At 35.3% G+C, this 15481-nt stretch overlaps 1 protein-coding gene across 2 annotated transcripts; it reads right to left on the reverse strand.

Moving 5' to 3' along the window:
• Positions 1 to 43: 43 nt before the first annotated feature.
• LOC110616749 (cation-chloride cotransporter 1) lies at positions 44 to 15074 on the reverse strand. 2 transcript variants are annotated; one of them, XM_021759230.2, is made up of 13 exons: positions 14712 to 15074; positions 13957 to 14106; positions 13028 to 13106; positions 11578 to 11669; positions 8789 to 8903; positions 7233 to 7333; positions 6994 to 7055; positions 6654 to 6881; positions 6382 to 6496; positions 5483 to 5677; positions 4212 to 4612; positions 3124 to 3285; positions 44 to 1341 (listed from the first exon to the last, which is right to left on the reverse strand). In XM_021759230.2, exons 1-13 carry the CDS (start codon positions 14873 to 14875, stop codon positions 251 to 253), a joined length of 2955 nt encoding a protein of 984 aa, XP_021614922.1. In that variant the 5' UTR covers positions 14876 to 15074; the 3' UTR covers positions 44 to 250. The 2 variants fall into 2 exon arrangements, with proteins under 2 accessions (XP_021614922.1, XP_021614923.1); XM_021759231.2 differs by having other exon boundaries at positions 13957 to 14102; positions 14712 to 14847.
• Between the last annotated feature and the right edge of the window lie 407 nt (positions 15075 to 15481).

The following is a 15481-nucleotide window of genomic DNA, read 5'->3' on the forward strand; positions in this document are numbered from 1 at the left end:
CAAATCTCGCACGATAGCCTCAAAATTGGCCAGAATTTGTGTATAACACAAATGCACATCCCTAAAAGGGCTGTACAAATTAAAAATTTTTCTATTGCAACACTAATTAAGTTGAACAGCAAAACTGCCGCTTTTCCAGGAGTAAAAAAAAAGAAAGAATGAATGTAACATTTAAGCTACAAAAACTGAACAAGTTGAGCCATCCAGAAGAAGCAATATGAATAAGGTTACAACATTTTATCGGTATCCACTACGTGAATAGAGTTACAACATCTCTACGGTATCCTCTTACCATCAACAACCTCGGCACGTTTTCCACTAACAGATCCATGTATTCCATGTAAAAGTAGGCTGGGTGGTTCACTGGAGGCGGCGGTAGACTCACAAGTACAACTGCAGCCATCCTCGAGTATCTCAATATCGTTGAATTCAGCTTCAGTGTTGTGAACAGGAACTTCTCAACCTGTTGCTCATTCACAACCACAGGTTTCCCATCAGCCATCAGCACATTCCCTTCCCCTTCAGCTCCCGACTTCATCTCTGTTAAGTAACTAGCAATTCGACGTTGAGCAGCAGTGAATGCTTCAAGTGATTCGTCTTGTTGAGATCCACCCTCTGCTTGTGCATCCCATGATCTCATTGATACAACTATCACTTCAGCCTGCATCCGAAGATCATATAGAAATTTCTTCACATCAGTTTTCAGTTCTTCAGCATCTGAATCCTCCTCTGCAATACAGAAGACCTGAATTTTACAACTCTCAAAACTCTCCTTGGTAAGAAGGAGCTGGGAAAGGAGAAGCATCAGACCACCATCTCTTACAATCCAATATAAATCAATGGTACCATATTGCCTCTGATACTCATTGGGCCACTCATCAAGACCCTTGACAATAACAACTGCTTTGTTTGCAACAATGCAGTCATTAATTATACCTACAAAGGTGGCTGGGATTTCAGTTAAGTTTTCACGACGCCATATTTCTGGATATCTCATCACCACAATATTGGGCTTGAGGTTGCCAAGACCCATAGTCTGGACAATTCCACGAAACCCCTCAAACATACTAGGGGCTACGACTATCTCTGCTACACCTTCACAATTCTTGTAATCAATATAGGTACCAAGTTGCTTGCATGCTGCCTTGGCATCTTCAGCACGTTCATGGTAATCTCCGTCTAATATTGATACAAAGATAGACATCCCACGGCCCTTTTTTTTCATGCAATTCGCAAAATCAGCAAGTTTGGGATGGCAAGGTACATTTTCTGGCAACTTTCCCCATGGCCGGCAAAATATGAGAGGGATGGGATACCAATTCTTTGGGTGGACTTGGTTAGCTGGAATGCAACAGTATTTCAATCACTAAGAAAAGATGTGCCTATATATGTAGGCACAAAAACACACACAATAGGCAAACAGGGAATAAAATCAAATTGTATGAAAAAGCTTCTTGGTGAATTATGAACCTATTAACCAAGCCAGCTCCTGGACTACAGTTGTCCAATAAAGACTACTACCAAAAAGCTACATGAAAACAGAATGTGCATATCTCAAATAGCAAATGAGTCACAAGCAAACTAAAGTTACCATTTATGATTCCTATGCAATAACATCATTAATGCATAGACTACAAATAAAAATCTACATGGCAACATAATCTATATCTCAAATGACAAATGTCTCAAGTAAGCTGAAGTCGCCATTTCTTATCTCTGCTCTATAACATCATTCATGCACCTTAGTTATTAAAGGCTCAAGGGGCACTAAGATGCAAGGGGTCCTAGGGTCTAGTCGCAAGGCACAAAGCACATGCTGCAGACACATCCTGAATAAAGTGAGGCATAAAAAGTAAAATCTAATAAAAAAAACAATTTTAGGTAATCTTTACCTACTTTAAGATGAGAAAGATAACAGGGGAATATTGAAAACAATATATAAGAAAGAGATTAAAAGTGACTGGTTGTCACTATTCACAAGTGATACTAAGTCCAAGAACTTATTAGTCATCATTATCAGATTCTAGTAGACTGGCAAATTTCAAATTTCAAGTGCAATTTCCTAGAGCCTGGAACAAGGTATACACCTAAGCACTTAATGCGTGCGGGTTGGAACCTAGTGAGCCTTGAGCCTGAGATGTGCCTCAGTGTGCTTTTAATAATCATGTCATCAGTGTCGTTTGAGAACAAGTCTAATAGAACATTTCTAGAACTCTTGAAAGATTGAAGATCTTACACACAAAAGATGGTGCAAAAAGCAATAATGCAGTTTCAACACTGTGTAAGAAGGGAAATGCTTATCTAAGATAGAAATGTAGGGAGTTAGAACTATGTACGATTTTGTTTTTAAATTTCTACGGATTTTCTTAATATAAATTAAAAGTTGGCTTGCAACTAAGTATTGGATTAGAATGATTCCTAGACTAGAATTGATTTTCCTAGGAGAAGAAATATTTACGGAAGCCTCTATAAAACTTCTGTAACTACCTCTTTTCTTAGTATACACTTTTACCCTTGAATTTTGATTTGGATAGAAAGGTCAATGTGCCTAGTTTCTCTTCTTTCCCTCTCCTGCTGGTCATCATCCTTTAGCCTGCGGATAAATTAGCACCTGTACTGTACTACAACTTATAGCCCCCTTTCAGCTCACTATATTGTCCTTCGTAAACCTAAAAATTCAACTCAACCACCAAGGATTGCTGCATGCTTACAAGCCCTAAATTGCTGAAAATAGAGATTTTGAAAAAAAAAAGAGACTTCATAATTAAATAAAAGAAAAATCCCTAAATTCAGTTTTCCTTGTGCTTCATTGCTAGATCAATGTTATATGTTTGAGGCCAACATTACATGTTTCAAACAACAAAAGAACCGCCAACATTATGCCATTACATGCATAGAATGATTAACTAAATGGGTAAAAATAGAAAGAAAGCAAGAAAGAAACAGAGGACAGCACCAGTTTGAAACATTGACATCATATTGATTGTCAAATTATTTTGATCCATTAACTTTGCACGTTGACAGCACCCAGATTACAAGTAAGAAACAACATAATACGAGAGAGAGAGAGAGAGAGAGAGAGAGAGAGAGAGAGCTAGCTTTAACACCTTTAGGACAACATACCTCCTAGTGATCGAAGACTACGAAGAGCTAACTGAAAATATGCACTCTTGAAGCCATCGCCCCAGTCCCCAGCCTTCCCTTTAATGCTCACATAATAGTATATGAGGCTGGCAAGGGCTAGGGATACAACAGTAAATGACCAAGAAATCAAGAACATAATAACTGCACAAAGAAAGTAGAAGAAAGGTTTATTTTCAAAGAAACACATATCCAACTTAAATGCATACAAATCAAGTATAAAAAACTGGCACATGCACACAAGCATGTCCTTAAGCATAAAATTGGGGCATGTTCACATAGCAAAGACCTACTACACCATGAGGTGCTGGCTCCTTAAGTGCTAGTTTAATGATGATTGCAACTTGAGATTATAATTCATTGTTATACACTTCCTCAGGAAGTACTATATGCAGACAAGCAAATGCAAAACTTCACTTATAGTTGCCTGTACCGATGCTTAGCAAGACCTGCAATTGCATATTGAGTTGAAATGAGCAGCAGGAAACAGGCATATGGGCAGGTTGTGATCAGAAATGTTTTAAAAGATTGCTTTGTTTTTTGGGTACAGTAGGATGACCTGTCTAATATAGATCTGAAGCAATGTTAAACAGGTTTTGGGTTGAAAACGGAAACTAGGGACATATACATGCATCATTTGAAGCAATGCATTGGTAGCACCCACAGAAATGAATGATGAAACCTTATATGAGCGGCATTATTTTCCTGATTATGTATTCATTTAATGCACTGAAGTTAATATCTGATGACCAATCCCAAAAGGAAGTAAAAGATGACATATAGAAACCAGGTCTTCAAAAGCCCCTCAGAAATATTTATTGCATGATTTCTCATTTTTCTACTATCCATATAGACATCTGATTCCAAAAGCTTCAAGTACTGATGCTAATCCTGACAGAGAAGACATCCAACTGTCATAGCTGCTAAAAGTCAATTTTGGGCAACAAAATAAAAAAGTACTAGGAGGATTAAAAATCTGCTAAGTATTGATACCAAATTTCTAATGCCTTTATTAGTTCTCCACAATGTTAAAAAAGCATAGTAAAACAAAAAGCTCAAAGTATGCATACCAACACAAAGTGATGCTCCAAGAAGAGAGAGACTCCAGTGGTGAAACTTCCACCGTGGACGCCAACTGGGAGCATCTAGAAGATCCAGAAGGAAGCAAGACAAGTTCACGCCAGAATAACACAGAAGGAAAAACATAGTGACAGTAGGTGTAATAAGATCCAGGTTCCCAATGACGACACAGCAAATACAAATAAATGCTGTAAAGAGGGTAGCAATATGAGGCTCATGCCCATCTGCAGCTCTGAAGTAGTTGAGAACAGGCAGAATATCATCATTTGCTATTGCTGCAAGTAGGCGCGGTGCACCTGTAAGGCTCTGAAGAGCCGCCCCTAAAGTTGAAAGAATGATACCAATATATACAATTGCAGGGAAAGGCCAAGCAATGGTGGCCGTGAGTAGCCTACAACAAAGGTAAAGTTCAGTAACAATAAAAGCAATATGCAAATTATAATTTGAGCTTAGTAAACTCAACCAGCAGACATGGTCTAGAAAATTGTTCCCAAGAGATCAACAATTTCTAGCTTTTAACTTCTATGTCTATAAAACAACATCCAGGAAAACAAATCAGGAGGAAAGATGCAATAGACCAAGGAAATCATGAAAACATCCACAAATATGTAAAAGGAAATGAAGGTCAACAAATTAAGTCATTCTGTATTTGGAAGATGAGCAGATGCACAATTCCAAACTTCATACCAGTGGAAGTAACTAGTCATAACTCATATGTCCCCGCTTATATCCCACCTACTCTTCCACATCCAAAATATTTTCTCCATTGGCATGAGATCTTAGGTTCAAGAATAAGTTCTAAATTGCACATACAGAAGCAATTGCACAATTTACAATGTACATGTAAAAGCCACAGCAAGATGTTGAATGTAAAGATGATCCACAACCAATGGAAAAACTAATTATGCCTATGAAGAACACTACGAGTCATTCTCAATAATAAAGGGAAAAGCTAGGTGAGACAAGGATGTGATGTTTGTCAGTCACATGACAATTAATGCCAGAATACATGCTTCTACAAGTAAATTGTAAAATTAAAAGATTTGATGATAAAAGGCTTTGCAAGGTATATGCCTCATAACTTGTTAAATAACTAGTTACTGAAGAACAATCCATAACTTAACAACATGCAGACATAGGGACACGAACAAAATGGACCTCAAACAAATTGAGAGAGATATTGAATTTCAATGTTTAGAAAAACAAAAGGTGTGTTGCGTTCCCACAATGAAGGTACCAAATTAGAAGAAGAATATAATACCTATCCGTTAAAAGTTTGTCTCTAGTTGCAAGTGCTCCAAAGAATAATACAGAGATCAGGTATAATGCAGTTGTTGTAAGAGTTGCAGCCAATGTACCAACAGGAATTGAACGCTGTGTGTCCTTGAGTGAGGCTGATCTATTAGACCCTGCCATAATTCCAGTTACAGCAGGGAAAAATAAACCAACCAATGCACTGAAGCCAAAAAAAAATAAGTTAGAAAAGGGATGAAAAGGATTCCATTTAAGTCCTGTTTATGCAACGCTTCATTGAGTACCTATTTGACACACTAGAAATTGACGGCCCTAAAATTCAAATATTAACCCATGCAGGAAAATATAAAATGCCTAAAAAATGATGCATGAATTAGACAACCCAATTACAAAATACACAACATAATGGCTGCGCAAATTCCTCTTCCTTCCCCCTACCTCCTTTCTTTTTCTTTTTCTTTTTCTTTTTGTGCACTCACATGCGGGGTGGGGTCAGGGGGATAAACTGTGGAATTGATTAAAAGAATGCATTATTGTCAAGTTGTCAACCTTATTTAAAGAAAATCAATACCAATTACTTAGTGGAACTAAGATAAAACTAAATCAGATAATGAAAGAAAAGGTGCCTAATACAATAATTTCACAACAGTCAAAGATAAAAGCTAACATAAATGGTTCCTGATTGTTTTTTAGCGATAACATGCACTTCCTACTCTGCTACCTAAAAGGAAAAAGCCATGCAATAACATATCATGATTCACACATCAACTCATCAAAGAAACATCTTCCAGTAACTCTATTGACTGTATGCCAATGTGGAAAAACTGCAAGCCCCATGCTGACAGAAATGATCCCATGACAATAGTAACATATTCCATTACAAACAGGCTATATGTAAACACTTACTTGAAATTCCAGTAAGTCTTTCCTTCAGGATCAGGTACCCCAGCATCATTGGTAAATTGATAATCTGAACTCCAGTTATCTTTGAAGCTTTCCAGACTCAATCCCGTGATTCCAGCTGGATTAATCATGCAAGAAGAAAATTTTATTTTATTTCGCAGCTCAAACAATTAAAAAAAAAAAAAAAGAACAAATTTAGGCAAAAAAATAGATATATAAACACATCCGTTTAAAAAAAAAAGGGCAAAGCATATCCATAAAAATTAAAGACTCACTTGTTGGATTATTCTTCCTTGCTGCAAAAACCCCAATAAAAATGCAGAACAGGGAGAATAGAACAGGTATTAGGAAAGCAGGTGCAACCCGATTAATCATTTTCACACCACCAAACACAATGAAGCAGAGGATGACAGTCACAACAATCCCATAAATTTGCAAGTCATGTGAACTTGGACTTTCTATAGGTTCTGATATCATTGTGCCATTAACTTTTGTAACGGTCTCTACATTGAAACACGGGGAAAAGATAAATTAGTATATCATTCAACTCCAGCATCTCAAAATGGCATAGTATAGGTACTGAAACCAATTGCAGCAGAAAATCTTATTCACTACCTCTAAATATCCCAGCAGCAGGCACAGCTTTTAAAAAGGTTTCTACAGCTCCCAGCACATAACTAAAAACACAAACAAAAGCAAATGAAAGCAGAGATGTTAAGACAAGTGCTTAGCAGTTCTTAGATAAAGCTATAAAGATAACAGGCATAGGTAAGCCACAAATCTTTCATCTTTATGGTGGAATTGACCATAGATATAGTTGTAGCATCACCAAAGAGTTCTTTATATTTACTCACAGGGCTCCAGCAACTGCATTCCCAAGGAAGAAACATAGTCCAATACTAACTCCGACCTCTGGGCCAAGAGCACGACCAATGAGATAATATGGTCCGCCACCCTATAATTACACACATTCAACCAAATTGCTTAGAAATAGTTCCCACATTGACCAAGGGGTCCTAATTAATTAAAAAAATGGCTTATAACAAACTGAACACAAGCACAGTCAAATTGCATGCATCTGACTAATAAGCATCCAATGAAAAGTAATATGGAGTAGCATAGTAATGTATACAACAGAAAAAAAATATAGATGTAAATGAACTCCTACGTAGAACAACAAGAAAAAACTTCCATCAAATAGTGATGTAATAATTCAAGAAAACACTAATCAGTAGTAACAACATGACCACTACATCACATTAATCCCACATGGTTGATCATTGTATCTAAGCAAGGCCAAAGACCTGAAAAATATTACCAGTAACAGGAATCCAGTAGTTTTCACATTGAGTTAGTGGATTCTGGCAAAAGATTTTAAATACCGGCGGTTACAGTTGCTATAATGTCACTATGTGACAGTTTCATGGTGTGCATCTAAGTTTTACTGTAGCAACTAACTTGACTACAGCCATATCAGTCATTTTACAGTGGTTATATCTGTGATTACAAAATAATGGCAATAGATCAAGGATATGAAACATTGCCCAGTTTCCACCACATATTGACTGATAGAGCCTGTTTTGATGAGAATAAAAAATAATATCCTATGCATGTTATCCCTTGCAAGATTGTTAAAAGAACAGTTATAACCATTAACTAGCTTTATTTCCATCAAGGTGAGCTCCAGGGTGAAAATTAGAAGCTAGTCCAGGATTTAAAATATCAGCTGGCATGTCCATTAGTGGCAGATAAGTAGCTATTCTTTAGCCTACTAATGCAGGAATCACTGTTTTAGGACAGTGAATCCAGGTTACACTAGATCAATCTGATATACTCTAATATGTAAGGACGAAACAGTGTAGGCAAAGGAAAATTATAAAAGGATGGAGAGGAGAGCTGAACATTTTGCAGGCTTTAACTTTTCAAAGTTTATTTCTTTTAAATTTGCATTTAGGTCATCATGCCTTAATTTTTCATATCAACCTTTTGTGAAGAGGACCATATGTGTACACATCTACATGAATCAAACTTTTTATATCAATCAATGTACTAAATCATTGCATTCATACTTTCTTCTTAAAAATAGTTATTTCAAACATTTAAAGTACTTCTAAAGGACAGAAAATGTTATAAATGGCCCAACTAAATGAATAGAGATGCAGACCCAATAAAAAGTTTCTTGCTTTAAATACAGCAACAAGTTAACTCCACTGAAGAATAATTTGACTTTAAGGAACCAAAAAGCTAGTGTTAGCAAAGGTTGTGAAAGTAGTTATCTTCGCTACCAGGTTCCAAATAGGAACTTCCAGAATATAATTAAGCTTTAAAATTAAAGAATTTAAAATTCAAAACACTATTTTTATTAACTAGCTCCTCCAAAAAATTATGACTAACTAAACTGGAAGAATACCTTCATTGCACCATTAGTTGCAATGGCACTCAATGAAATTGATGTCAGGAAAGTACACAAACCACAGAATGCAACCAACAGTAGAGATTCACCTATGCCAGCCATGCCCACAATCCTGCAAATTCACAAACCAAAAAAGAGCAGAGACTTGAATCTAGAAGGTAGTTACAAAACATCAAGTCAAACATATATCGGTATAGATTTACTTGAAATAATCAAGGAAGTCCTTGCAAATTCTAAAATCAGAATATTACAATGAGTATGATTATGGAGGAGAAGTCAAGAGCGAGAGAACGAGAAAAAATAATTGCAGTTTCCTTAAGTGAAACTACTACTACGTAAAGGCTTTGGTTTACTTTTACAACCAATATGTCGGTCAATTACACTCAGTATATCAAATGCTATCAGCAATGAGCAATCTGTTAAGTGTTAAGTGGTAAGAATCATTCAATATTTTTTACATTCAGCAATCAACCATTTGGTTCATTGGCCAATCAGTTCATCTGGTTTGAGTAGACTAAAAATAGTTTAAAATAAATAAATAAATTTATATACAATAACAATTTCAAAAGTCAAACGCTATTATACTTATCAAGCTCCTTGTAGATTCTACATGATAATCAATCTTATACTCTAAAAATAATACTTTATGAAAGGGGAAAAAACTAATAAAAAGAAAGCCAGTGAAATATTTCAACAGTTTTTCCTAATGACTAAGTAAATTTTTAGAGAGAAAGAGCAGACTAAGAGGTATATAAACTTATCAAAGACAAGAATAAAAAAAATTCCTTATCCTCTCTTCATTTCAATCTTTCTTAATTTCTTCAGTTTTTTTTTTTTCTAAAAGATATTATATTTATAGATTAGGAGGTCAATTTTTACACCCATAAGAGTGGGGGGGACTGCTATTTAGCAAATAAAATTTTTGTTGTTTAATGGTTTATGGTTCAAGCATTATAAAGTATAAATACTTGAGCGAAAGATGTTTTCTGACAAAAATCAGGATTTAATTGAAAAATGCTACAAAGTTTAGAAGTTACAATGCAGTCAACACCAATATGTCTCAACATCAAGGCGCACAGCTAGCCAACACACATAGAAGATGATTAACTCATCCTTCACTTCACTCTCCACCACCAATGCTATAGTCAAAACTCTCCAAGCCCCTTCTCTTCACAACTCTTCAAGATCACACTTGCGGCTTGTTAGCTGACCCAGCCTCAACAAGATACAGCTACAAGTGACGGCTGATGTTGCAACGTGTTGCTGAGATCTCAGTGTTGCTATTTTCAAGAGTTGTTAATTGTTTTCCTATTTTCAAGAGTTATATTCTTAGTGATTAAGCCATGTCCTTAGTAGGTAACCCATGATATAGATAGTGCAAGTTTGTTTTCACTTTTGCTTATTGGCAGGAGGATGATCCTCCATGTTGCTTAATGGTTTTTTTGTTTTTAGGAGATTGTTTAACTTACTAGCTACTTGTTTCATAGCTTTTATTTGAGCTGCGGATCCTACTATGGGAACAGAGGCGCGCTCTACCACTGAGCTAATAGCCCGTCATGCGAGCCTCCCACTGAGGGCCCGCTATGCCAAAAGCGAGAGAAACACCATCCCTCTCTTTCCTTTTTTCTCCCCCCATCGCCACGCAGGAGGGACATGGGGACGTAAAAAAGGGATCCTATCAAACCCTAAATAATGAATTTATAAACAGAGTAGTAAATTAATAAGAAGATTAACACATAAAATAAATAAAATAAGAGACAATTAGATCTCTACTTGTATTTAAGTGGAGCAACCCAATAAAAGAATGATGAGTAAATTTTTCAAAATTGTACTTCAACTCAAGATTTTTCAAGTTCTCTCTAAGGAGCATGTTTTATTGCAGCCATTGGTCGCTAGACCGATAAAAGAAAATTTTGATTCCATAAAATTCCAGCAACATACCCATATCTCAATCCATTTCTATGGACCTTAACCACGATTTTAAATAATGGCCGTTAGTTATGTAACTTCAAGGTTTTCCAAGGAACCATTACCATTATTTCACGACAATAAAAAATTGTGTTGGCAACGGTCGTTACATAACGGTCACGGCTGTTATTGGCCGCGCCATAAAGGCCATTACCTTCATTTAATGGGTAGAAATCTTTAGAAGTGCTGCAAGAGACCACTTGTAATGTAGTGTATGAACTATTGAAGGTAGAAGATACTTTTTTTCTTCACATTTGAAGCCTTCCACTTTCCTCCCAAGTCACAATTTACCTTTTTTTTTATTTCTCTCAAGTTTCTCTAAATTTTTCCTCAACTTTAAGACTCTTCAAGTGCTATTAATCAAATTCTCTAAAAATTCTTGTGTTGAAGAGCTCAAATCATCCAAGTTACTAAGTGGTTTTGAAGTGCTATTGAGCAAGAAGTTAGTTCTTATTATTTCTCAAAAATTTTTTGATATTTTTAATCATTTTTTAGTGAATGCATAAATAAAAATAATTACAAATTAGAATGTTAAATAACTTATATTAGAAATTGAGAACATAAGTTATTATTTTTTCAGTAAGTTTTTAGATATTTTTTAATCATCTTTTGGTGAATGCATAATTAAAAATAATTAGGAGTTAGAATGTTAGATTAAAAATATAGAACTTTAGAAGTTTAGAATTATAACCTAATATCATTAAGTATTAAGTATAAAATATAAAATAGTAAGTATAAAAAAGAACATGATTTTAAATTAAAATGTAGTTTCTTCAAATATTTTAAATTAAAATGTGCATTTATTATAGGAGACTTACCAAGTAAATCGGATATAGTAGATAATTCCCAATATGTTCTGCAAGCATGGGACAAACACACCCATCATTGTACCTAGTTTAACATCATTAACCTGCATGATAAATGCACACAAAATTTGGAAATATTTCAGAAAAGGTACACAGTTTAATACCTGTAAGAATCAGATGTACAAAAGTCAAATGGACAAAAAAATAGTGATGCCCATTTGTTCTGCACAGTTTAATTAATTTTCCAGGCACAATATGACCTTGTTTGACAAACCAAAACTACAGCAACGTAGGGCAAATCCATTCTTTTGAATCATAGTGAGTTTCCAATATATTACAGAGACATGAATGGGCATGTTTATGGGCATGCATATATTATATATTTGAACTAAACTTCTCAGCTTGGCTGTAAATGTAAGTAGCTATTAGAAAACTCAAAATAATTCTTTAAATAAAATTCTGTAATACAAGATAGCTACAAATTCTGATGTTTATCTTTTGGGTTGAAAAATAAACAGCAGCAAACCAATATAAGTCAACGTATCAAATAAAATTATCTAATCTAACCAAAAAGATATATTATTTTTCTTCCCAATTTAAAAATATACATCATATTGACAACAGGTTATTCAGAACTACTCAAATTCCTCTTTTTAGGCTTTCGTTTAGCATGTTTAAACTTTCTGTTAATTTTCAGATTGAAAATCAAGGAAAAGGTGGCAGTTTGGAATAAAATGGTACAGAACTATATGAATACAGATTTTCAAAATAGAAGAAACCTCAAAGCTCACCAAAGACAAGGTGCAGCAATTATTAAAATACCCACCATCTCAGCACTCTTTTAACATTTTAAACACATACTACTATACTAGGCCAACAGATCAGCCTCTATGCACAGTGAGCTTCATATCAAGTTATCAACACTACACATGAGTGACAATATCTCTCGAAGGAACACAGTTTTCCCAGGGCCTTCAGATACCCATTTCATCCTCTAACAGTTAGAAGATGATCTGCAAATTACTAGATGGTTGTTCCCAATTTCAACCAACCTTAATCATATCTTAATGCCATACTGATCTAGCAAAAAATCCACAAAATTTATGCACAATCAACTGAACAAATTTGCAAACTAAGGCAACATGAAAATTCTCTGGCGCATGGTAATGGTGGACCACATCACCAAAAAGGAAATATAACACTGACCACATCAGGTTTGGAAAATTCAACAAGGGTTACAAATAAACTCCAAAAGGTTAGTTGCTAATTATTATACTATAATTACAAAACATGCATACATAATCAGCACATGCCTTCATAGACATCAAATTGCTAGTTATGTGCTTCGGAAACAATATTCTTGTTTCGATTTGCAACCTAACAACTGATTCTAGGAAAACAGTGGTGGCAGAATGAAAGGAATGGAAGCTACAAAAGTTGTATATTCAAGACATTAGCATACCCTTGCCCGCTCATAAGCAATTGAACCATCTTCCCCATCCCTTGGACTAGATGGCGCTGCCACTTGCTCTGCTGTCATACTGTACATCAAGTTAAAAGGAATTACCAATCACCTACGTTATGAACTGGTGTACAGAACACCATATGCCAAACCAGCACATTCCGTGAAATGAAACATGCAATGCACAAGGAACAGAGGAATACAAAGTTCTAAATCCTAAGAAATGCCCATATTAAATAGCAATTAGAATTCGACCATGATAACCTCAAGGCAATGCTTCTTCATACATTAAAGCCTTTATTAGTTGCCTATCTCCCTTCCCAAAAGTGGGATGAGTAAATATTATATTTTACATATACCATCAGATGACACACTTCGTAATAGTGTTTCACAACAGAACAATCTCCATCAACATTCAAGTCTATTGTTCACATATGGAGAAATATAAAATGCCAAATAAGTTTTAGCGTATTAGCCATCAGGTGCAAATTTCTTGCTACTTAACACTGTCCTGGCAAACTAATGCAGATACACTTCATAATGATGTTCCACAGTAAAAAAACTCTGCCAACGTTCCAGTTTATTGTTCATGAAAGGAGTGTTAAATATGCCAAATAGGTGTCAATGTGTATCAGGTGCAAATTTCTTGCTACATAACCCTGTTCTAACAGACCAAAGGAGAAATTTAAAGAGAGTAAGCCTTGGTGCAACAATAAGGTTGCTACGTCGTAACCTGGAGGACACGCTTTCAAACCACAGAACCTCCAATGCCCTGGCGGTGTCACACCAAACTGACAATGAGGATTACTTGTGCACTAGGAATTTCAATTTTACAAAAGTGTTTTACCAGGTCAACAGCATATTAGGAAAAAAATGCATGCTATTAAGAAAGGGAAGAAAAAAGATATCAATAAGAATGAAGCACGTACCTCTTAAGACCAAGAATATTGACAAGAGAATCAAAACCAAATAATTCCAATTTGTGTTCCCTTTCTGAGCCATTGACTCCTCCATTAGCAGGAATACCCCCTTCACTTGCATTAGAATGCATATTTTCTGGGGCAACTACTTTTACCTTCCTGATACAGTGATTAGTCAATACTAGCAGTCATTATCTTTATAAACAATGTAGATGACAAAACAAGTATCAGTGATCATTCTTAAAGATCCTTTTTGTGCAGGTTGGATTACCACTTGTAGCACTCAAATCCATACTAAATTCAGCCTAACTGAAAAAAAAAAGTTCAAAGAATAAAGAATGAAACAGTTCCAAATATTTCTCATGTCATGGGCATGGCCGCATCAGATGATACAAGAAATTTAAATGAATCTTTACACTGAAAACATCCAATTAATGGCACATTACATGTAGAGAAAGCAAGTGAGCTAGGATAAAGCTTTTACTGAAGCTTTAGCAGAATACTCCACTGAAAAAAAAGGCCTAATTCAACTAATCGACCTGCTTGAATTATCTCTAAGAAAACAAAAAAGAAAAAAAAACACCAAGTGAGATGCAGATTTCTCCATCCAAAAACTACATCCAGTACTTTGGAAACATACAGATAACCAGATGCATAAATATGCATATACACTCAAAAAGAGAGAGTGAGAGTTACTTTGAAGTTTAATCACTAGAAACAAAAACAGACTAAAAGAAAAACCCCACAGAAAGAGAAATGGTTACTTGGGGTTAGATTGATAAGCAGCGGGGTCGGAGGAAGATCCAGGATCGATGGAAGACATCTCTAGCACAGCACGATCGTGAGCAACGACTGGACGGTACTTCCGGCCACCATGTTGAGTTTGGAAGTCGTCTTCCACACCGCTTTCTACATCTTCACTGTCCATTGTTAAAGATCTATATTTCCTTCCTCAGCAAAGAAAATACAGATCCAATTCAAAACGAAAACGAATTCTTTAGAGAGAAGAAATGAAATGCCCAAACAGAGAGATCTCAGGAACTCGGATTGAAAATGAATGTTGAATTGTATTGAGAGAGAGAAGAAGACGTGACTTTGAAAAAGAGAGGAAAAATAAAAACTTGTTTCCTCGTTGGTTCCAGCTTTATATACAATACAAAAGAGGGAAGATGAGATGGGATGGTGATAGATTTGGGAGCGAAAACGCACCGTTTTAAACCTCCTGCTGTTTCGTTACAAAGCGTGCTCTCTATAGTCTACATTTGATGACGGCGGGATAGAATGGTCATCTTTGGAGGATTTTATTGAAAGGAATTTTATTATTTAGTGCTTAGAAAAACACTTTAATTTTAAAAATTATATTAAAATATCATTAAAATTTTTAAAAATCCACTAGTAACTCCTTTCATAAGTTTTATTCATTAACTATTTTACTCTTTAATTTTTATTATTTAAAAAAATGTATTACATGTTTATTAAATTTTTTATAATATTTAATAATTAAATTAATTATTAAATTTTTAAATGTCATAAA

Source organism: Manihot esculenta, chromosome 6, assembly GCF_001659605.2.
Source record: "Manihot esculenta cultivar AM560-2 chromosome 6, M.esculenta_v8, whole genome shotgun sequence".
In the NCBI taxonomy this organism is placed as follows: domain Eukaryota; kingdom Viridiplantae; phylum Streptophyta; class Magnoliopsida; order Malpighiales; family Euphorbiaceae; genus Manihot; species Manihot esculenta.